Source organism: Vulpes lagopus, chromosome 4, assembly GCF_018345385.1.
Source record: "Vulpes lagopus strain Blue_001 chromosome 4, ASM1834538v1, whole genome shotgun sequence".
NCBI classification, from domain to species: Eukaryota; Metazoa; Chordata; class Mammalia; order Carnivora; family Canidae; genus Vulpes; species Vulpes lagopus.
The window spans coordinates 77,846,501-77,871,719 of NC_054827.1; the positions used below are offsets into that span (position 1 = coordinate 77,846,501).

The following is a 25,219-nucleotide window of genomic DNA, read 5'->3' on the forward strand; positions in this document are numbered from 1 at the left end:
AGTATAATAGTGTTGCATAGTGACAGTATCTACACTTGTCCTGAGCATAGCATTGTGTATAGAGATGGTGAATTACTATGTTGGATGCCTGGAACTAATGTAACATTGTGTGTCAACTATGCTCAGGTAAAAAAAAAAAATTCCCGAGACTCTCTTTTTGGGGCACCTGGCTGGCTCAGTTGATAAAACATGAGAATTTTTTTTCTTTAAGGATTTTATTTATTTATTCATGAGAGACACAAAGACAAGGCAAACGGAGAAGCAGGTTCCCCATAGGGAGCCTGATGTGGGACTCAATCCCAGAACTCCATGATCACATCCTGAGCCCAAGGCAGATGCTCAACCACTGAGCCACCCAGGTATCCCATCATGAGACTCTTGATCTCAGGTTGTGAGTTTGAGTCTCATGTTGGGATAGAGTTTACTGAAAAAAAATTCCCTTTTAAAAATTGCATCAAATAATAAATATTTAAAATTTCAGAATATTATAAAAAGATACCTTTCATCTGTTAGTCTTTGAGCACCTATCACATAATAATAATCTGGATAAAAAACAAGGCAGTAATTTCCTTTGAGCAAAACATAGTAGCCAAGCATAAGATATATACTTTTGTAGTTGCCTGTGTTGACAAAAGCCAGTTAAAAAAATACAAAGGCTAGTTAAAAAAAAAAAAAAAAGATAATAATAACCATTAGGTCTTCATGGAACATACTTGGAAGATCTTGCTACTATATGGTCATGGAATAGTCCTATTCCATGAAAAAGGCTCAAGTTGAAGACATGAGGCAGTTTATAAACTAAGTGAACCCCAAAAATGCTAGTGGAATCATATTTTGTGTTTCTTAACAGGTATTCTTTTTAGGAATGATTCACTGAGTCCTGGTACCAGGAATGTACTAAATGTGCCAGAGTGATACAGAAACTCATTGCTTCAATAGTGCCACATAGATGGAATTGAGCTCATTACATGTGAATTTGAAATGTTTTTAGTTTTTACATACACTTAGCTTTAAGGTGCTCTAAGAAATAGACCATAATGATTTCTTTTTATATCTCCCCGTGAAATATTGCTTAATGCCCAACAGTTTTGTTTTATTAATGACAGACACACAGAGAGAGGCAGAGACATAGGCAGAGGGAGAAGCAGGCTCCCTGTGGGGGCCTGATGTGGGGCTTGATCCCAGGACTGAGATCACACCCTGGGTCGAAGGCAGACGCTCAACCGCTGAGCCACCCAGGCGTCCCACCCTTTACTGCTTTTAGCTCAAGCTTTCAACATATTTTTCTCAGCAAATGTCCCTGCTTCCTGACTTTCAGAGAAAAGAGTGCATTAGATGCAAATTCCAACTTTCCACACTTCTAGCTTTAAAATGGTTTTTCCATGTTTACCTATTCTTATACCCTCCTTCCCTAGCCTCAGAGAGCAAAATATCTCTCCCCTGCCCTCTATCACTTCTGTTCTTCCTGCTGTGTCCATGATCTTGCCACAGTGGAATCTTTCTTACACTTGTCAGTGTCTCCTTTGTTGTTTCTTGACACAAGAAAACAAACAAAAAATCTCCTTTGAACCAACCAGTCAAATGTTCTTCCTAAGCTATTACTTTCTCTCTATTCTCAATTAAACTCTTCAATAAAAATAACCATTCCTTATGTGTGAAATATTGTACGATTGCTTTATATTTGTTATGCTATTTAATTAAATCACATCGTAATCCTAAATAGTATTTATCCCCATTTCACAGATGAAGAAAATAGAAAGTAGAAAAAAATTTGTATCCGTGACTCAGCTGAAGTCAACCAGATAGTCCAGCTGCTCTACTCTATCAGCAGTTTCCAAACTGTGGTCCATAGACGGGCTGAATCAGCATCATCTGGGGACTTGTTAGAAAAGCAAACTCTCAGATCTGCCCAGATGCACTGTATCAGAAAGTCTGGGTGTGGAGCCTCATAATCTGTGTTCCAACCAGTCATCTGTGTGACTCTGATACAAACCACTGGCTTGTCCACAAACCAGATGGGGAGCACTACACTGGACCACACTGCCCTCAGCTCTCATCCTATTTACCTTCTCTGTTACACTTGACAGAGTTAATATTGTCTTCTTTTGAAGCTTTCTTTTCTATCTGCAACTCCAAACTCTTCTAATCTGGTTCCCTTTCATTAATAATCACTTTCACTAGCCCTCTCCCAATATCTAGTTACTGAAATATTAGTAGCTTTACCACTGTCTTCCACATCTTACCAACTCACTAAGCTCAGTGCAGATTTCCTAGAACCCTGCACTGGATGTGATCTTCATGTTGACTAAAGTTGTTGGTGCTTGGCCATTCACCTGAGCCAGGCATTTTCTCTTTTTCTTTTCTTTTCTTTTCTTTTCTTTTCTTTTCTTTTCTTTTCTTTTCTTTTCTTTTCTTTTCTTTTCTTTTTTTTCTTTTCTTTTCTTTTCTTCTTTTCTTTTCTCCTTCCTTCCTTCCTTCCTTCCTTCCTTTCTTTCTTTCTTTCAGATTTTATTTATTTATTAACTATTTGAGAGAGAGAGTGAGCAAACACATGCGTGAGCAAGGACATGCGTGAGCAAGGGGGAACAGAGAAGGAGGGAGAGGGATGGGAAAAGAATCTCAAGCAGACTCCATGCTCAGTGGGGAATCCCATCCCACAGCCCTGAGATCATGACCTGAGCTAAAATTAAGAGCAGGACCCTTAACTCACTGAGGCACTCAGGTGCCCGAAGCTGGGCATTTCTAAATAATGTTGTTCTTTCATACTCCACATTCCTACATTTTACTGGCTAACCAAGTTTCATTAATGGTTACCTTTACAATTTACAAACCTACCACCTACTCTCTATTTGCAGATATGTTGCCAGAGCGTTAGAGATTGGAATATGATAGTCGCTCACCTAACTGGAGCTGTTCCACATTTCAATACCCTCCTAAATGTTTCTAGTTATCCTTCTAACAAGTAGTACAACGTGTCACTCCTAGTCAAAATTTAGAAAATTTTGTCCCAACCCAGGGACACCTGGGTGGCTCAGCGGTTGAGCACCTGCCTTCAGCCCAGGGCATGATCTTAGAGTCCTGGGATCGAGTCCCACCTTGGGCTCCCTGCATGGAGCCTGCTTCTCCCTCTGCCTGTGTCTCTGCCTCTCTCTTTCTCTGTATCCCTCATGAATAAATAAATAAAATCTTAAAAAAAATTTTAAAAACTAAAAAACTCACAAAATACAAAAAATCAGAACAAAACAAACAAAAACTCCAACTTTGATGGCTTCCCACTGCTTAAAAGCTGAAGTGTAACATCCCATCCCAAGCACAGTAACATGGCATGGAGGCCAACCTTCCCTTGTCCGCCTCTGTGCCCAGCATTACCTTCCTGACTACAAAACCTTTCTTCTTCCCACCCCCACCCCAGCTCCTTGCTAAATCTCGGCAAGATGAATCACTCTCCCTTTGTGCTGCCCGGGCTAATGCTGTTTCTCTGCCTGAAATACCCATCTCTAACCATACACTCATCACTTACTCAATCACCATTAAAGGCGTCACAAACTTACTAGCAGGTGAAATGAACGAATGCAGTCTATCATGTGTAATAAGGTCACACGCCCCATCTAAAGGGGGAAGCATCTACTTAGGACTTGAGGATTGCTGTCAAGCAAGTACTGTCATTAAAGGAAAGCCAGAAATTTGGGTTTTTATGTGAGATTTCTCAATTTTAAAAGTCTGCAACAGATAGTAAGCAATTTAAAACACTGTTCTGTGTACTGTTGTGTGTCCACCAAATAAAATACATCCGGGATCTGTCAGTGTGGATCCTGGTGTTAGTTTCACTAGGCCCTAGGGATTCAAAGGTGACCAGACAGGGTCTCTGACCTGAGCGGCTCACTTCTGGGGCTCATCTCAAATGCTAGCACAGGCAGGAGTAAACAGGCCATTCACTCAGCTCTTAAAATGTTTTGTTTGCACCTGCCAGAGTGTATTCTTACCGGTAATCGTTTTACTGTCTTGAATCATCACATTCTTGAGGTGCAGGCCTGTCACCTTCATCCTGGTACTGGTAGTGCTAACACAATGTGCCAGCAGTAGGCACTTGATTATCACTATTGTTATAAGTGAGATGTCTGTGTATGTACTTGTATCAACTTGATGCCACACTTTCAAGTTACTTTGTATTTTCGCCCTTCCTAAATCCATTTTATGATTTAATTAGGCACCCTGCTGGAAGATATGGTGTTACTGAATAAACTGTCTCCTCAAAATTAAACCGAAATAAATATGCTTTGAGTCTTATTTTAGTTGTATGCTATAATCCTAATAGGTTTTTCTACACGTGTTCCTTGTGAGATGGTGGTCAAAATAAGGACTGTTTAGAGATATCTTTGCTAAACTCAAGAAATTATTTTGGTCTGGACAGATCTTTTCACTTTGGAAAATAAGGAAAATGAGTTCATTTGTTCCATTTGTTAATTTCAGGGTGCAACTTTTTTCCATTTTAACAAAAGCACTAAAAAAGTCAGCTTTAATTTTTGCTACAGTTATATAATTTCTAGTTAGCTATCCAAGCACGCTCACAAAACTAATTTAGTCTGGGCATTGCCAGACTTAGAGGATGTCAATCATTTTTCAGTGAACCAAAACACTTTCATTTCACTAAGCAGACTTGAGAGTGGACTGCTTGAACACTGCTGTCTATTTCACTCCTCAATGGATCTAACTTCTAGATTCAGCCACCATTCAAGTATGTGCATAGGTTCTCCATGGCTACCATCTGAAAAGTTTACAAACCTCAATCTTGCTGAAAGAGAAATATGATTCTGTAGTTACTCAGATGTTATCTAAATAAAGGAGGGTAAATATTTTATGTCTTCCCTATCTGTACAATCAGCAAGTTAGAAGCCATATTTCAGTTAATTTTTTTTTTTTAATTTATTTATGATAGTCACAGAGAGAGAGAGAGAGAGAGAGAGGCAGAGACACAGGCGGAGGGAGAAGCAGGCTCCATGCACCGGGAGCCTGATGTGGGATTCGATCCCGGGTCTCCAGGATCGCGCCCTGGGCCAAAGGCAGGCGCCAAACCGCTGCGCCACCCAGGGATCCCAACCATATTTCAGTTATTAAATTTAGCTCCCCCCATCATTTTATTCTACAACGCGGCATGACATTGTATTTAAGAATTCATCTGTGTGTAGACACCTGATTCCTTGACTTTGAAACTCCATGCCCTGTGTTCGTTAGGATACACGTGTGCCATCAGTAACCAAATTGTAAGCTTACCTGCAGACTGTTGAAAATGACAAAGAGGACCAACATCCAGAAGTGTCTGTAAGCCATGTGCAGGCCTCCCCAAAGCCATGTCACAGAAATCAGGCCAAAGAGATATAAAACCAGTGGAATTTCTAGAAATAAAAAAAAAACATTTTTTTTTTGAGCTTTGGTATACTGCATAGTCACACATACACACAGATGCAAATTGGCTCTTTTTTTGTGATACTCTGTATGCCTAAGTACCCATTTTGAAAGAACAACCTTGGAAATCCCATTCTTATGCCAGCGGAGAAGGCACATTGCTGAGTCTACATTCTTTCTGTTTTGCTGGTAGGCGAGGGGGATGGGGAAGAATGAGAACTGTTCCTCTCCTAGACTACCACCTGCTGGACTGTTCAGGAAGTGCCATCAACAACTACAGAGGCGCAATCCTGTTTCAACCCCAGGTAAATCCCCTTTGAAAGAGCTCTCCACCAGAAAAAGGCAGGCAGCGATGTGCTCCCGAAATTAGTGTAGTCTGACTCGAATTTTAAAGCAGAAAGGATGCAAAAAGCAGTTTGTGTGTCATGGAAAAGGATATTCTCATCTCTTTTTTACTAACAGAAAAGACACTAAACTTTATTATTATTTTTTAAGATTTTGTTTACTTATTCATGAGAGACACAGAGAGGCAGAGACATAGGCAGAGGGAGAAGCAGGCTCCCGGTGGGTAGCCTGGTGTAGGGCTCGATCCCAGGACCATGGGATCATGACCTGAGCCAAAGGCAGACACTCAACCACTGAGCCACCCAGGTGTCCCAAGACATCAAACTTCAAAGTTAATGTTAGAGCAAAGATGAAGTGACAGGTTGGCTATTGTCAACACTAAGCTTACTCTACCCATTGTTTCTCATGCAATTTATTTCAGTAGTTTTCAGGACAGATTTCTTCGGGGCCAACGACTTCATTACGCTTTCTTTCCATTTGTCTTTGAGATGTACATTATAGAATAATAACCTTAAAAGGGGGATTTTAACATTGACATGGCAAGCTATATAAGATTTGGAAAGCGAGTCAGATCATGGCAGCTGCAAATAAATATATTTCAAGCTGTTGAAAGACATCTGAGTGGACCACACCACCGACAACTCTTAGTATAGACCTCAAGGTCCATGTATTATCAACTGCTGCCTGGAATCTACATGCACTCTGGAAATCAGAACAATTAAATAACTCCACTTTAGCAATTTAAAAATTTTATTTTGAAACAATCTCAAACTCACAGAAGAGCTGTCAGTACAGTATGACAACAAAGGTTTTTTTCTTACTGAACCACTTGAAAGTTGCCAACCGAATCCCACATCACCCTCTGAATACTGTATTTTTTAAATATATTTTTAAAGTAACACTTTCTAAATTTATCATCATTATTATTATTTAAATATTTTATTTATTTATTCATGAGAGACAGAGAGAGAGAGAGAGAGAGACAGAGACACAGGCAGAGGTAGAAGCAGGCTCCATGCAGAGAGCCCTACGTGGGACTCGATCCCAGGTCTCCAGGATCACGCCCTGGGCTGAAGGCGGTGCTAAACCACTGAGCCACCTGGGCTGCCCTCATTATTATTATTATTTTTGGTAATCTCTACACCCCATATGGGGCTAGAGCTCAGAAGCCCCAGATGGAGAGTTGCACTGTCTTCTGACTGAGCCAGCCAGGTGTCCCTATACTTTATTTCTGTTTTTTTTTTTTCTTTTTCCTGTCTAAATACTTTCTTTTTTAAGAAAAAAAAAAAAAGGATTTATTTATTTATTTGAGAGAGAGGGGAGGGGCAAAGGGAGAGGGAGACTGAAACTCAAGTAGACTCCTAAGCATGTAGCCCAACATGGGGCTTGATCTCATGACCATGAGATCATGACCTGAACCAAAACCAAGAGTCAAATGCTTAACTGACTGTGCCACCCTCCTGCCAGCCCTTCCTCTCTGAATACATTAATGTATATTTTCTACGAAGATATTCTCCTAAAAAAACACAATGGGGCCATCAAATCAGGAAATTAACACTGATCTATTACTGCCATCCTCAGATCCCGTTCAAGATTTGTCCATTGTTCCCATTATCTCTTTTGTAGCAGGAAGGTCCAGCTGACATGCTTCTGCAGACTGCTTTAATCCCAAACCCTGCATCTGTGTGTCCTTGGCTTTCAAGACTGACACTTTTGAAGATTACCAGCCAGTTCTTCCGGTAGAGTGTCCTTAAATTTGAGTTCATCTGATGTTTTCCTGTGATTCAGATTATAAAGTTTGGCAGAAATCACAGAAGGGATGCTGGGTTCTTTTTATAGCATTCTGTTGGGTAGCACAAAAATTCAGTTTGTCCCATTACTCAGGCTGCTCATTCAGGTTGTTTGATTAAGGTAGTGGCTGTATACACTCTCCCCTATGAAGTTAGTCTGTTTACCTTTGTGATTACTAAGTATTTGTGTGGATAAATACCCTTGCTCCTATCGAATGTTGGATTTACTCATTTATTTATTTTTATAATATGGACTCATAGATTCTCAATTTATTTAATGGGTTATTGTCCATTATTATTATGTCGATGCCCCAAATATCCTAAATTTGACTAATGGGAGCCCCTGCAAGACTGCTTCTGTGCCTTTTGTGATGTACTCATCATTCTGTAAGTACTTCCTTGATTTCTGGCCCGACTAGATGTTTTACACTCATCTTGTATTTTCCCTAATCCAGTTCTGGTTTCTTTTGGGGGAATATGGTATTTAGAAACCAAGATTGGGTGCTAGGTATACTATTATTGGGGTGTTTCTGCCCCTAAGCCCTCTTAGCAGACAGAGCTAGACAATATATGGAGTTACACATATGAACACACACACACACAGTTACATCTAGATGACTAGAGTACTAGAGCTTTCTAGTAACCTCAGTAGGTCATACCGATACTTTTTTTTTTTTTTTTGTACCAATACTTCTAATTTCAATCCAACACCACAGGGTTAATTCCAATTTTCTTCCTTTTAATTTTTGTAAATATCTTCTCTGTTAAGAAATCTATTTCTCATTATTCTTAGTATATATCCTGGTGCCATCATTCCTTCCCTTGCACAGATGACCCACACCTCATACAGATGCCCCCCTCACAATGAAGGGGTTCCTACACTTGTTGCTTGAACACCTTTCTGTGGATACTAACTATGAGGGGGGCTTTAGGATGGGATTCTTTGGGAAGGAAAGGGAAAGGAAAAACACTAGAAGAAAAAGGAAGGAAAGGGAATGAGGGAGGGGAGCAGGAACAGGGAACCTAAGCATTCCTTTTTTTGAGGAGAAAAAAGCCTTTAAAAGGGCAGTATGCTGGTACCTTCCCAACTATACCCTTCATAAAAAATATAAAATGGTCTAGGTTACAGAGAAAATAAGAATAAAGAATAATAAACACAGTTTATACAGATGAATAATTCCTTTGTCATTAATGCTTTGCAGCCTGACAGGAGAGAATATATTAAAATTTATTTAAATTTTATAAAAATTTATTTTTGTTTAATGAAATCACACAATTTGATAAGGGGCCAGAGGCTCATTTTTACTTATGACAAGATACCCTAATATTTAGGAAACTTCCTATGTTTTGCTCATTAAACTTTTTAAAGATTAGATACCAAGTCTGGCAATTGCATTCTTTGTTCCCACTGCGTAAGTACAAAATTCTATTTATGGCTCTGTGCAGAGTACAAAAGGACATGCATATTTTGCATGAACAACTAGGAACCCGATTTTCAAAATTTGGCCTGCCTGTTCCTCTGAAGTGCCTAGAGCCAAACAAGTACTGTGTGCTGACAAAGCCCAGCGGGAGAGCCAAGAGAGCATACTGGGACTGACTAGAAACATCCATGGCCTATGTTTCTCTGGAACTCCACAGAAAAGTGTGGTAGCTTGGCCCCCCAGATCAGAAACTCTGCAAGAAAGAAAGTCAGTCATAAATAACTTAGTATATTGAACAACAGACCCCAGGCCGGTTTTCCAGCAGTGCAACAATGATAAGGACATGATTTCAGAAGGAAGAAACATATCCAGAGGCACATCCAGATTCTGTGGACCTGAAGTTTATAAAACTTGGAGAAGCTTCTTAAAAAATAAGAATTGCCAAAACATAAAAATTAGGTATCAAATCTTGGAAGGGGCCTATGCAACGGAGAGGCCCTAAAACTTAAACTTCATCAGCTTTATGGCTAACCACCTCTGAGGAGGTATCTTCATCCTCTTTAGGGTGTAGAGTAACTGGCCACAGGAGAAGGGCTATTGGGAATGGGGGATGGTGATGAAGTGGGAGGCACATGTTGCTGTTTAACGGCTACTGTAAATTCCATATGGCAAACTGAAAATTAATGCTGCACTTAATGAAAATCATTTCGGTTTCATACTTCACAAGCTGACATTTCATATTTGGTGAACTAGTCATAACTTTTCTGTTGTATGTATAAGTCAATGCTTACCAAAGCAGGCATTTATAAACTGGCAATGTTAGAAACTTATGCTTAGAGGTGAATTAGTTAGAAAAAAGAATTTCAATGGTTCTAGGTATTTTTACCATAAACATTTTTGCTGCAAGCATTTTTGGGGCAAACAGTTTAGCCAAGCAACTGACTGGTCATTAAGCAATTTTGGCCTAAAAAAACAAAGAGATAACTGGTTGACGGTTGGGTTCATTTCTCCACTGACATAGTACTTCCATTTTATACAAATCTTGGCCCTCAGAATGGTCTATACACTGGCAGAGTTTTGAACCCACATTTCCCACAGAACTTTGGAACGCCTGTCAACGAACATGTGACAATATGCCAAGAACAACCAACAGTGTAGAAGGCTTTCACAACGCACTTCAAAGCTCAGTTACAAGTATGCATCCTAGTATTTGGAAACCAATAACTCTGTTAATGAAAGAAGAAATTTTAGTGAAACAAGTAAAAGGGTGATGCTGAACAAGATGATGAATCAATAAACCAACAAGAGCATAATACTATGAATGAAAGACTTGGAAGACAAATGCATGCCACAAAATAAAGCCTGTTATCTGTACAGTGAATCTACACTCATTTAAATGTATGCAGAGGTGCCTGTCTGGCTTAGTTGGTAGAGCATGTAACTCTTGATGTCGGTGTCATGAGTTTAAGCCCCATGCTGGACATGGAGTCTGTTGATAGATAGATAGATAAAAAAAATAAATAAATTCAAGTATTCTGTATTTCACAATAAAGTCTTTAATTTTGTTATTCATTTTTCATATTTCATTATCTTTTTTTCAATGAATCCTGTTTTATTTTTCTTGACTTTATATTTTATGGCCAAATTGCCTTCTGGTCTATTAGTTATTTGGTGAAAATGTTTGCAATGAAAATGCTTGCTATTGCATATACAGATGATGGAATATTACTCAGCCTTAAAAAGGAATGAAATACTGACATGTGCTGTAACATTGATGAATGTTTGAAAACATCATGTTAAGTAAAATGAGCCAGACACAAAAGGACAGATATTACATGACACTTATACGAGGTGCCTAGAACAGACTGAAAGGAGATGAGAGGTCACCAGGGGCTAGAAGAAATGGGGAATAGGAATTTTGTTTTTTGGACATAGAGTTTATGTTTGAGTTGATGAAAAGCTTCTGGCAATGGACAGTGGTGATGGTTGCACAACATTGTGAATGCACTTTTTGCCACTTAATTGTATACTTGAAAAGGTTGAAATGGTTAATTTTGTGTTATGTATATTTTACTACAAAAAAAATTTTTTTTAAAAAAGGCTATGCCAAAAAAGGCAGACTTGTGTTAAGATGGAGTTTTTTGACAGGGAGAAAGAAAAAAATCAAATCCTCAAAGTACTCAATTTAGATACTTAAATTAGCAAGGAGTCATTAATGTGAAAAACAAAGTAGTGTGAAAAGGTTTTAGTAAAAGAAATTAACTTGTGGAAAGGAAAAAAATCAGCAAGTGGATGTGTCATTTAGTACAACTATCATTAAGAAGTCTACTTATGGGATTTTGTAGATTCCAGTGAGAATACATAAAATCTCTTTATTTTTTAGTGGAAAATATGATTTCAATGAATTTAATTGCCATTTTTAAAGAAAGTATGGTGCTCTATTATCTCTTCTCTTTGTAATTGCAGCCCTGACTTTATTGCTATGCACCAGTGACAACAATAATGGCTTTATTATGGAAATCACACCTCATTTACATGAGGCTGAAATTTATTCTGTGTTTACAATCTTCTAAAGTACTTGTTTTAATTTTACCTCACTGACCTTCTGATTCTAACAATTTGGATGTGCTACTAAAACAAACTCATCAATGTAAAACAAGGAACACAGCTGTGAAATAATGTGTAGATTTAAGATATTTATGAGGCTATTTCCAACAACAGGCATGCATTATTTTTAAGTGAGGAAAAAAAGGTAATTGAAAAAAAGATATCAAAAGGTTTTATTTCTAAATTATGGGCCTTTACTCTGAAATTAACAGATACTTGGAGGCAGAGAAGTTTCGCTGATCTGATCCATTTCTTGGTGAGAACACATTAATTGTGTTCTTAAGCTTTTCTTAACAAGAGTTAACACTGACCCCACAATGCATGGTCACCCACCAGCGTTCTCAGCAAATAAACCTCAAGTCATAGAAGAACACAACAGGACACAGATTTCACAGAACCGCCAAATCAGCATTAGGATGCTACGGGTAGAGGAGATAAGGAATCTACAAACATTTACAACTGTAACTGGGGATAGGAGCCACAGGACTTAGGATAGGTTCCCTGTTCTCCAGATGGGCTTTAAGAGCTCTCAGATGTTTGTTCCAGCAGGCTAGACTATACATCTCTGCTCTCCACTCCCCACCAGGTTCTTCAGTTCCTTTCGCCATCCTTACTACATTTAAAATCTCCACAGTCACTTTCTTTCGATGAGTGATTTGGGACAATTTCCAAATGTGCACCTCCATCTCTCCTGAGCTCTGGAACTCCAGGCCTGGAGATCTCCAACACATCTCAGCTAAGTTCATCCAAAGCTGAATTTAGTATCCTTCTTCTCAGACTTTCTCTTCCTTCCGAGTACAACTAGTACCACCAGCCCCATAGATTGAACCCTATGCCTCCTTTCCCCTCAAATGCGGCACCACATGGAGAATGTGGGGGAGAAAGCATACACGTAAGGCGGTTGTCACAGAGCTTGGCACAAAGCACATGTTCAGTAAGCTTTACCTACTATCATCCTCATTCTCATTGACCATGATGACTTTGGTCAAGTTCAGGAAATAGCGCATGGCTATACACAGCCCCTTCCTGCATATTTGTTTTTTTTTTTTTTAATTAACTTTTATTGGTGTTCAATTTACCAACATACAGAAAAACACCCAGTGCTCATCCCGTCAAGTGTCCACCTCAGTGCCCGTCACCCATTCCCCTCCAACACCCGCCCTCCTCCCCTTCCACCACCCCTAGTTCATTTCCCCGAGTTAGGAGTCTTTATGTTCTGTCTCCCTTCCTGATATTTCCCAACATTTCTTTTCCCTTCCTTTATATTCCCTTTCACTATTATTCATATTCCCCAAATGAATGAGAACATACACTGTTTGTCCTTCTCCGATTGACTTATTTCACTCAGCATAATACCCTCCAGTTCCATCCACGTTGAAGCAAATGGTGGGTATTTGTCGTTTCTAATTGCTGAGTAATATTCCATTGTATACATAAACCACATCTTCTTTATCCATTCATCTTTCGATGGACACCGAGGCTCCTTCCACAGTTTGGCTATTGTGGCCATTGCTGATAGAAACATCGGGGTGCAGGTATCCCGACGTTTCATTGCATCTGAATCTTTGGGGTAAATCCCCAACAGTGCAATTGCTGGGTCGTAGGGCAGGTCTATTTTTAACTCTTTGAGGAACCTCCACACAGTTTTCCAGAGTGGCTGCACCAGTTCACATTCCCACCAACAGTGTAAGAGGGTTCCCTTTTCTCCACATCCTCTCCCAACATTTGTGGTTTCCTGCCTTGTTAATTTTCCCCATTCTCGCTGGTGTGAGGTGGTATCTCATTGTGGTTTTGATTTGTATTTCCCTGATGGCAAGTGATGCGGAGCATTTTCTCATGTGCTTGTTGGCCATGTCTATGTCTTCCTCTGTGAGATTTCTCTTCATGTCTTTTGCCCATTTCGGATTGTTTGTTTCTTTGGTGTTGAGTTTAATAAGTTCTTTATAGATCTTGGAAACTAGCCCTTTATCTGATACGTCATTTGCAAATATCTTCTCCCATTCTGTAGGTTGTCTTTTAGTTTTGTTGACTGTATCCTTTGCTGTGCAAAAGCTTCTTATCTTGATGAAGTCCCAATAGTTCATTTTTGCTTTTGTTTCTTTTGCCTTTGTGGATGTATCTTGCAAGAAGTTACTGTGGCCGAGTTCAAAAAGGGTGTTGCCTGTGTTCTCCTCTAGGATTTTGATGGAATCTTGTCTCACATTTAGATCTCTCATCCATTTTGAGTTTATCTTTGTGTATGGTGAAAGAGAGTGGTCCAGTTTCATTCTTCTGCATGTGGATGTCCAATTTTCCCAGCACCATTTATTGAAGAGACTATCTTTCTTCCAGTGGATAGTCTTTCCTCTTTTATCAAATATTAGATGACCGTACATTTCAGGGTCCACTTCTGGGTTCTCTATTCTGTTCCATTGATCTATGTGTCTGTTTTTGTGCCACCTTCCTGCATATTTGAAGAGTCCCAAAATCACATAAGAAAAAAACACATTGAACTTTTTTGTACCTGAATTTCCCAAACCCATTCAACTAAAGAACCCTTCTGTTGGGATCCCTGGGTGGCTCAGCGGTTTGGCGTCTGCCTTCGGCCCAGTGTGTAATCCTGGAGTCCCGGGATCAAGTCCCGCATCAGGCTCCTTGCATGGAGCCTGCTTCTCCCTCTGCCTGTCTCTCTGCCTCTCTCTCTCTGTGTCTCTCATGAATGAATAAATAAAATCTTAAAAAAAAAAAAAAGAACCCTTCCGTTTACCTGATGTAGTCTGAAGATCACGCTTGGAGGAGGGTTGCTTTCAGACTGTGGACTGATTTCCACCATATCCAAACCATCACTGAAAACTTCCTGACTGGTGGATTTAGACTGGACCTCTCAGTGTCTTCCATCCACTCCCACTCCTCTCCCCTTTTCTATTCTATTCTAGCCCTTTCCATCCCGCTTAAAAATGCTGCCAGTGAGTCTCACCAATGTCTTGTGACTCACAACTGTAAACTTCTACTCTAGAATGTAATTCAAGTAGCCTGCAGGACACCTTGGACATACAGTTGGGTACAGTCAACATAACTGATAGTGAAGGCCTCCACCTACCACCTTCTGGCAGGGATTTACCCTGACCCTTACTGAGATATGAAGGAAGCCAGCCTAATTTGGAAGGATCTGCACAGGTGAAAAACTGGATCTGCAGGCAGAGAAGAGAGTCAATCAATACTGGCCCAGGGTCTACTTTCCAGGTGTAAAGAGGAGGAATGTGAGCAAATTTTCAGAGGAATCTCAAGGTCTGCAGAGAACCTAAACAGCAAGTGGCACTTGGTCAACAATTGACTTAGGGCTTTCCTGGACGCCAAAGGACAGTCCAGTGTCAGGCCCACTTTGAGTGTGATTTATTGGGAATGAAAAAAAAACAGTACAAGCCTAGAATTATGGTCTCGCCTTGCAAAAAGCTATATATAATTTTCAATTTGCAGACTATAATTTTGAATCTAAGGAGAATAATCAAGTTAGATGAGACATACCCACATGGACCTTGCACAAACTGTTATTAGAGTGATTCCATTTGAGCCATGTCCTTCCAAGTTGCCAGATAATACCCTACTGAGGGGAGTAAAATAGGTCTGTGATACTTAAGGAAAAGGTTCAATGGTATGTTTTCTTTTTGTGAGGAAAATGTCTTGGAACTATGGGAAGAATTATCATTGGGTTCACAGCCAACATAAGTAATTTTTAACACACCTCATAAATATTTCACAAAATGACATTATGACAAGAATTTTTAGGAGATCTTTTAAACGAGCATGAGGCCAGCCAGCTAACAACTAAGGACTGGCTTAACCTAGTTTTCTAACTACATTACCAGTTACTCAGCCGTTAAAGAGTTCAAAACACTCATCTCCAGGCATGCTCAGGCACCTAACAACAATTTCCAACACACTTAGCTTTTATAATACTATGAAAATATACAATGCATCTTTCAACCTGCCTACATCTATATTTTGAATCTTGCTATATGGCCTCATAATTTTTGGAAATTAGGTTACTATGTATTTGGCCATGAATAGCCAGTTATGTTTTATAGATGGTTTGATAGGACATCACATAGCAGTCATTAGGATTTAACAGGCTCAAATTCAACGCTGAAGTCTTGAGTCAATTCTGACACAATGTCTCATAAAAATTAACACTAAAGATGTGTTCAAGAAAATATTTTTACAGTGTGTTAAGTATGTCAGTTCTAGAATTGTTTTCTGGTAGACCCTCATTCTGGATAAATGCCAGCTGACCTCACATTTATTTCCTTTAATTCGGTTCTCTGGCTATCATATTACAAAACTGTAACACAAATTTAAAATTTTATTTTATTTTTATTTCTTTTACTATATTACTATTCTAAAAAGTCTACTTTAGTTAAATCCTTTGGATCTTCTCTGTTTCGTGCTTAATTGCGTCTTTTCTCCCTATAGCTATAAGATTATCAGGGCATTGTCTGGTCTTAGAAATAATGTAATATATTTCACAAAAGCATTAGGGATATTACTTATTCTCTGTTTATATAGCTATATCTGTAAACTGAGAAAACTAACACCAAAACCACATATAGGGCTGTTTTCAGGAATGCACAATAACAGAACATAAAGTGGTATGATGTGTGTGTTATACACAGGCTTATCATTGTTCATTGGCACAGTACCCACAGGTGTGGCTGGGAGTTTTATCCGTATGGAAGTAAACTAGTATCTTATTGTTCATTACAGCCTTGGACCAAGCCCTTACAGAGAAAAAAAGAGGGACCATTGTGTTAAGAAAGAAGGGCAATCACCAGATTGAATGACATGTGTATCATTTACAAAGAAGGAGGCTGTCCAAAAAAACAGTAATATCTATAGTGCCAATATTTATGTACTAGTGATCAAAATAATTTGATCAAAGTGAATCGTACCCAATGGTATACCATTAAAATATTCTTTGCATTTTTGGCTGTCAATGTCATATGCAGACAGACCTTAAAATTTGTGAGACCTTAATTCCAGCTTTTTTTCTTTTTCTCATCTTTCATTTGGAATTTAAATCGTTAATGGTTAGACTGATTTACAGGTGTCTGATATTAGTAGCAACTGTAAGATAGATGCTACCACTTAATTTTGTCCTTGGCTTCAAGCTGTATGTTTCCACTTCTTTTTCCAAGGGGGAGAGCATTGGATAAAGAAGATGTGGATATATACAGGTGAAGAGAAGTGGGAGGTACAGGCTTTCAATTACGAGATGAGTAAGTCATGGGAATAAAAGGTACAGCACAGAGAATATAGTCAATGATACTGTAACAGTGCTGTATGGTGACAGATGGGAGCTGTGCTTGTGGTAAGCACAGCAGAATGTGTAGAGTTGCTGAATTACTATTAATTACTATACCTGAAACCACTGTAACCTTGTGTTACATACAAATAAAAAAGTTAAAAAAATTAAATTTATCTTCCTCAGGGAAAAAAAACAAATGAGAGCACTGGAATTTATTTAACTCTAGGTACCACAGTTTTGGCATTAGTAGATAAGACTAATGAGCAGCCATATAGTTTTTTGGGTTACTGTGCTTCCCAAGCTCCCCAAAAGAGCCATTTTTACTATTTGAGTCCATCTTTATTTAAAAATTATTTTGAATCCATCTTTAATAGGCTAGACAGATCCTGCTACATTTTTTGTTTCTATCCATTTGTTATTATTTTTTTAAACCAGGTGGAGTTTATCCTGTTAGACTGTTTGTGAAACACATTTGTAAAAAACAATTTTTTTTCCAGGTTGGTAGAGCAGCTTTAATGTAACCACAGATTGAGTGTTTATTTGCAAATACACTGACATTAAGGGGGAAACTGATGGAGAGAGAGAAACCACCACACTTCTTAGAAACTGTATAATTAAATGAGTATAAGGATCAAAAATTGTTCATTTCTATCACTTGTTAATTTATGACCACACTGACTTACAATATCTTTACAGAACTGTACAATAGGGCTTTAAGTTGCTCTTCAGCAATTGCCTTTCCCTACAATCCAATTTTGACTTCTTTCTGGAGGTTGGTGCATCCTAATTATGAATCACATCATTTGCTTTCCTGAAGGTTATTGATAATAAATTTTATAATTTGCTTCTGTCAAATTCAATTAAAAGAAAAAGATCTGTTTAGAATATGGGCCCCGGTAAATTACTCTTTTTTTTTTTTTTTTTTTTTAAAAAAGGCATGCACTGAGGTTGACTGGGATTTATTCCTAAGAAAAATAGAATTGCAGGTACGAGCATGGACTCTGGAGTCTGATTACTTGCAGGCCATTTACTAACTGTGCGACCTTGGTAAGTCACTTCACTGCTTTGGGACACAAGTTCCTCATCTGTAAAATGAGAGTAATATTAGTATCTCCCAAATAAGGTTCTCTGTATCCAGTGAGGATATAATGGTTGAAATGCAGAACACTCAATAGTTTTATGTAAATTTTGGCTATTGCTTGTTTTTCAAGAATTATGTTTTAGCAAGTGTCAAAATGTATTAGATAAAATGTGACAGATAAGAGGATGAATCACATATGGATATTCTTTCAAATACTATACACACACACACCCTATAATAAAAGGCAGAAGATAAGTATTAGAAGAGAGAGACAAAGTTAAATAGAAACCCAGGGAAAGAGACAGTTACCCGCCTTGGTAGTATCACCAAGTCCTGTGAGAGGAGAAGGAATTTCAGCTGAGACTTGAAGCTGAGCTCTATCTGAGCATGTACATTTTTTTTTTTTTTGAGCATGTACATATTGACATTAAGGTAGTTGGTATCGGCAAAAGAGGCAAAAAAGGCATAGGCATAAATTAGTGTAAATTAGTCCTTTTGATTGTAATTAAAGGTCAATGAAGGTGCTTAATGAAAAGAACGTTTGTAGCACTAGGTCAGGAAGGCATCTTGTGGGCTAGATACAGCAATACAAAATCATTTTATAGGAAAGGCAAGCCGTTTAAAATTTCTGAGAAAGAGGTGTGGCCTTATCAAAACCAAGCATCATCTCATAGGAAAGTAAATCATTTGGCAAAGAGAATGCTGCAGGCCAGGGCACTGGTTAGGCAACTCCAGCTGTGGTCAAAGTGGGAAATAAGGAGAGCCTTGGGCAAGGGAAGGGCAGATGAGAGCCCCTACAAAGGAAAGAATGGGATGTACACAAAATGTTACAGACAGAGACTCTATAGTCACACCCCCAAATCAGAAAACAATGAGAAACTTGAAATTATACAGATATTAGGACTTGATCACTGAAGATTCTAATTCAGTAAGTCTACAGGGAGACTCATTAAACCATAACTTAAAAAAAAAGATGTATGTGGGATCCTTGGGTGGTGCAGCGGTTTGGCGCCTCTCTTTGGCCCAGGGCACGATCCTGGAGACCTGGGATCGAGTCCCACATCGGGCTCCCGGTGCATGGAGCCTGCTTCTCCCTCTGCCTGTGTCTCTGCCTCTCACTCTCTCTCTCTCTATCATAAAAAAAAAAAAAAAAGATGTATGCATCTGAGGGTGGGGATTGGCAGAAGGAGAGAGAGAGAATCTCAAGCAGACTCCCCGCTGAGCTCAGAGGCCAACATGGGGCTCCATCTCATGATCCTAGATCATGACTTGAGCCAAAAATCAAGAGTTGGACAAGCTTAACTGACTGAGCCACCCAGGGGCCTCTCATTAAACCATAATTTTCAAAGTCTGATTTCTTTTTTTAAGTAGACCTACATCCAACATGGGGCTCGAACTCACAACCCCAAGCTCAAGAGTCACATGCTCTACTGATGGAGCCATCACGTACCTTTCTGAAAGTCTGATTTTGAGGATCAGTCAGATCCGACAATTACTGACCTAAAAATCTATGACTGTGGAGTTAAGTTACATTGGCTTCAGGTTAGGAAAATCAGAAGATTAAAAGGTGCAAGAAAAGGAAGGAGGAGAAAGAATAATAGAGACATCAAGAAGAGTAGGGGCAGGCGGAAGAGCAAAGATGATGAAAATGTACTTGAGGAGAAGATATTACTCTCAGGGAGAGGACAGGGAAGAAATTAGGAAGAGAAGTTGGGCTCGAGCCCAGAGATTTGAAAATTACCACTATGATAATAAAAAAGGCCAAGGCAATCCCTGGAAAAGATATATACTCCAGAGTTCTGAGTCACAAGAAGAATGAAGTATGGTCTGGGATTTAGCAGGGAAAAAAAAGTATCATAAAAACCAAGGGAGATGGGACTATTCAGTGAAGAGCAGTTACCAGTACTGATCTGTGCAGAAGAGTATAAGGATAAGGACATTAGGAGAGAAGTCAGTAGATCCGGTGTCCAGGGTTATAGGCAATGAATGAAAGAGAAAAGGCAAGATCCTGTTGAGGCTTAGCAGTCAACAGAAGGTGAAGGGTACAGGAAGTACTCTTCAAGAAGCTGGTGGGTGGGGCGCCTGGATGGCTCAGTCGGGTAAGTGTTCGACTCTTGATTTTGGCTCCGGTCATGATCTCAGGGTCATGGGATCGAGCCCTGTGTCTGCTGCACACTGGGCCTCCAGGAGCCTGCTTGAGATTCTCTGCCCCTCCCTACCTCCCCCCCAAAAAAGAAGTTGGTTGGTAAAGGAGAAAGGCAGGGAAGTAACTTGATATGGCATTATGAGTAAGCTCTTTCCAGACAGTGAAAAGTGATGCTTGTTTTTAGATGAAGAGGAAAGACATCTGTGTGTGTGTTGGGGGGTGGGGGTGTAGAAGGGGGGGTAGAGAGAGAGAGAGGGAGAGAGAGAGAGACTGAACTGTGGAAAATTTAATGAAGCAAGTTCCAAGAAAAGGGAAAACAGATGAAGGGCACAATGGGGAGGGTTGCCTTCAGAGAAAATGAGTTTACTGCCTTACTTAAAAATGGCAGGAAAGTGGCAAAGAAGGGACACAACACAGATAAATGATCAGATAAAAATAAGGACAGCTGAGTGAGATAACATCACGTTGTTTTCATACTTTGAAGAGAGAGTGAGACTAGCATGTAATAAAGCACTAAACTTAAGCACAGTGAAATCTGTTTCAAAGATTACTTAAGAATCAATGAGAGATAATCCGAAGGATTTTTGAGAAGCAGAGGTGGCTCAGTTAGAATAAACTAGTATCCATTACAGAGCAGCACCAATTAGTTAATAAACAGGAAAGAAGTGTGTGGCATAGACTGGACTGGTGATTGGCAAATTTCTTAAGGAGGGAGCCAAGTCAGTGAAGAAATCAAAAGAGCTAGTGAGAATATTCTTGGACTATCCCATCACAGGGTCAAGGGAAGGGAGGTCACAGTGAGAATGAAGAACAAGCGGAAATAAGAAACTGGGAGAGACAGGCAGAGAGAGGTTGTGTTCAGAGAGAGATGTGGAGAGGGAAATTGTGATCCAGGAAGGAGGGCTAGCATGAGAAATGGTAGCCACAGGAAGATGAATAGGAAAAGGGCAGTATAAGCAAGAAGCATAGATTTAAAAATAGGAAAAATTGTTACCCAGGGACATAGTAACTTTATGGAAGGGAGCACAGATATTTTTGACATCCTATTAATTGGAAGGAGTGGCCTCTTGGAACTGGTTGTAAGGGAAGTGATTTTTTTTTTATGAGGCAGGTCATTTCACTTATGATAAGGTAACTGAAAGAGCACTTTTGTGAAAGGATCAGACCAAGTTTGTTATTGCCTTCTGGCCCAATGAAACTCAAACTTCACTTTTGATATGGTGATAGTGTACTTTTCTTCTGAAAGAAAACAACTTATAAAGATGTCATTTTCAACTTCCTGAAGTTTTTCCCAAAAAAAAACTTCCTTTTTTTTTTTTTTTTTTTTTCTGGGCCCAGGCCCCACGTGAGGCTCCACACCACAACCTCGAAATTCTGACCTGAGCCAAAATCGAGTCAACGTTTAACCGACTGAACCACCCAGGAGCCCCTTGAATGTTCTTAAGTGCAAAATCCATGCTGTGAACCCTTGGAGATGGGAGGACAGCTGGGACACCAGTCTACTGAGAAGGGTGGGTGGCCTGGAGGGCCTGAGAGTGGGAACTAAGGACGTGGGAGGTGCCTGCATACCTTCCCATCCAGCGTGGTGACAGGAACTCCCCTCACACCCTTGGCCTTCAGGGTGAAGGGCTAAGGGCTGACTGGACCCCGCCGACCACAGTGATGACGCAGGGCCCCATTGTGGGTGGAACTGTGGCGCCCCAGGGTTCCACCGTTGCCTGGCGCTAGTCTGCATCCACAGGCAGTTGGAGGCACTCGTGCTCTTGATCTGGCTCACAGAGCCCGAACTATCCGACTCTCACCAGTACCCCAGTGTATAAAGTGTAGGTGCTCACACAGCGGCAGGTCATAGGTGAGTGGCAGCTGCTCCCTGCTCCTCGGGCCACTATGGTTTATAATATGTAAATAGTTTATAATATGTAAACTATTAAGTATGGCATTATGATCACAGACATTATGCCAATTATACATTTTTAAAAGAAATTTATGGTGCAATTGCTAATTCCGTAGATTACCCATCCCCACTTCCTATTTCCCTAACTCTAGCAACTCCGTTTTCCTTTATTTCTGGATCCTATCTTTAACATTGTACCAGCTGATTAATGTGTGATCAAGCAATTATTTTGTAAGTATATATATGTTAAAGAACTGTGTAGGCATTGAGTCATAAGCTGGAACTCCATCTAAATGATGAAAATGGCAATAAATAATACATGAAAAAGTTGCAAATTGAGAATGGAATTTACACCAAAGAATTTAGGATTTGGCTGACTACAGAGAGTCATGGTGTATTACAGGATCACCAAAATGACATCAAATGAGGTGGCTCCTAGAGCATAATGTTTTTGATGCCATAAATATCCCAAGATAAAACAGCCTTGAAAAATGATTTTTCTACTCTCTAGTAGAGTTTTACATACATTCTTTGGCAATGGTCTGACTACAAATTTGAGAGTGATACATTAAAAAAATCAGAAATTTTATTTTCATCAGCCAACAGCTGAATAGAAGACTTCAGTCATCTATTGATTTAAAAAAAGAAATGAATATACCCTGAGATCAAAGCATTAAACATGAATAACTGTTTTATGTAGTTTTCAAAGCGGAAGGAAGAAATGCCTCATTGGTAATTTTTCCAGGATAAAGAAGGGTGGGGGTGGGAGGAAGTCCTTTAAGAGAGTGGAGTATGCCAGGAAAATTAAAATTTAAACTTCTTATTAATTTGCAGAGAAACTGTCAAGGAAATCTATAAAAAATGCAGCCTATGTACAAAAATTATAAACAATTGGGTCAAATTGAGGAATGGCAATGGTATGCATATGTTAGTAGAAGATGCCAACTACATTGAAGGTCAAAGAGTATGCAACATACCTAAGCAAGAATGCCACTGTGATGCTCTTAGACACTGACCATATGTATGCCACGCTGGCCATATCTTCTGCTAACACCCAACTGAAGCCTATTCACGATGTGTAACAAGATGGAAATTAATTTCAATTCCATTCTCTCTCCTCTCTGACCACCATAACTGATGAACTCAGCAAGTGAGGGTGAATTCAGCCCCGTTGTTTAAGTCCAGATTTACCAGAGATCACAGCACTTTTAGGCTGGAGTACACAGAGAGTTTATGCAGGTAAGAGTGACATTTTCCTTTTATCCTACAGTTATTACTACTGAATGATTTTAAAGATGTGATCAGGTTTCACTTTTTAGATAGTTCAGTGTGGAGTGGAGACAGACAAGAATTGAGAATATCAGTCTCAACTGTCTAGGTATAAGTTGATGGGGAATATAGCCCAGGCACTACACACTGAATTGTGTTCCTCCAAAAGTTGTATGTGGAAGCCCTAACCCTCAGTGTAATGGTTTTGCAGATTGGGACTTACAGGGTTATTAAGTCATGAGAGTGGAACCCTTGTGATGGGATTAGTGCACTTATAAAAGAGACAGGAGAGAACTATCTCTCTTCCATGTGAGGACACAGCAAGAAGATGACCATACAAGCTAGGAAGAGGGCTTTGTCAGGAGCTGAAGTAACCAGCCCCCAGATGTGACTCTAGAACTGTGAGGAATAAATTTCCATTGTTTAAGCTACCCAGCCTAAGGTATTTTGTTATGGCAGCCCAAGCTGACTGATATACCGGGCATAATCATGAAGAAAAAAAAGGAAGGCATATTTGAGAGATATTTAGGAAATAAACAGGACAAAGGAGCTACATATCTGACTGTATTCCATATCAGTTACACATGAAAGAGTTGTTATGCTAATAAAAATACTAACACATACTGAGTGCTTAGTGTGGTTTAGAGAGTGTACTAAACACTTTATATGAATTAACATTGAATCCTTCAAACAGCTCTATAAAGTTAATTATTATCATTATGTCTGCACTATATGAGAATAGTGAGGAAAACTAGGTGTGTTTTAGTACCATACAGAGAGGGGGCAGTCTTTCTTGGAAATTTGAAATTGAAGGAATAATTTACCAGATCAGGTCACTTCAAATTCCTTCTGGGAAATGGAGTCTAATAGTTACTTTTATGGAACTAGTGTTTTCTAGGTTTAATAATTACATGTTATTTTTCTCATTGAAACTTTATTCATTTTAAAAAGACTTTATTTGATATATAGAGAGAATCAGAGAGAGAGAGAGAGAGAGAGAGAGAGAGAGAGAGAGCATGAGTGGGGGGAGGGGCAGAGGGAGAAGCAGACTCCCTGTTGAGCAGGGAACAGGATATGGGGTTGATAGATGTGGTCTTGGTCTCGGCACTCCGAGATCATGACCTGAGCCTAAGGCAGACGCTTAACTGACTGAGCCACCCAGGTGCCACGGAACTTTTTTTCTATAGTCATCTCTACATCCAACTTGTGGCTTGAACCTATGACTATAAGATCAAGAGTCACATTCTCTACCAACTGAGCCAGCCAGGTGCCCCTCAATGGAACTTTTTTTTTTTAAAGACTCTATTTTTAGGTAATGTCTAAACTGGGCATGGGGCTTAAATTTACAACCCTGAGATCAAGAGTTGCAAGCTCTACTGACTGAACTAGTCACACGGCCCTCAATGAAACTTTTGATAACAAAATGAGAAGGGGTGAAGTGAAGTACCAGTGCTAGCAGTAATGGCAGCTCTGGAGAGCATGAGAGTCACCAGTGGCTCTAATCCCAACTGTTCAAATTTAACAGCTTTAAAACTTGGACACTTTTCTAAGCCTCTCATTTCCCTGATTTTCTTGTCTGATTGCAGGAATAATAATATCTGCGTCAGCGGATTCTTGTAAAAATTGAGATAATATATATACAAAATGCTTAGCACAGTGGCTAGCATACGGTGAGCCTTAATTGTCAGTGGTGCTGAGGATAACGACTATGACCACTAGGGCATAATTCACACCTGCTACTTATATGTAGGTCAGCTCTTTACTCTTTCTTTCAACCTTATCTCATGCATGCTCATTGCTCTCTGCCCACCTAGAAAACAAATGTAAATTGAATTTAACAGTTGCATATTGAAACAGCCTCAGTAGAGCACTACCTTTGCCCTCATCAGTATCCAATGAGACTAGGTAAAAGGCAGTTCACTGAGGTAAATATATTCAGCAAACTTGAGTTCTAGCAAGACCCAGCTCTTCTACAAATTATC

The 25,219-nt window shown here is 39.5% G+C and overlaps 1 protein-coding gene across 4 annotated transcripts in view; it reads right to left on the reverse strand.

The window, feature by feature from the left end:
- ADGRV1 (adhesion G protein-coupled receptor V1) overlaps positions 1 to 25,219 on the reverse strand; it is a 530,856-nt gene that overhangs the window by 60,081 nt on the left and 445,556 nt on the right. For all 4 annotated transcript variants that reach the window (XM_041752702.1, XM_041752703.1, XM_041752704.1 and 1 more), the window contains one exon: positions 5,272 to 5,393. In XM_041752702.1, coding sequence (XP_041608636.1) covers positions 5,272 to 5,393 — 122 coding nt within the window. The remainder of the gene's footprint in view (positions 1 to 5,271; positions 5,394 to 25,219) is intronic.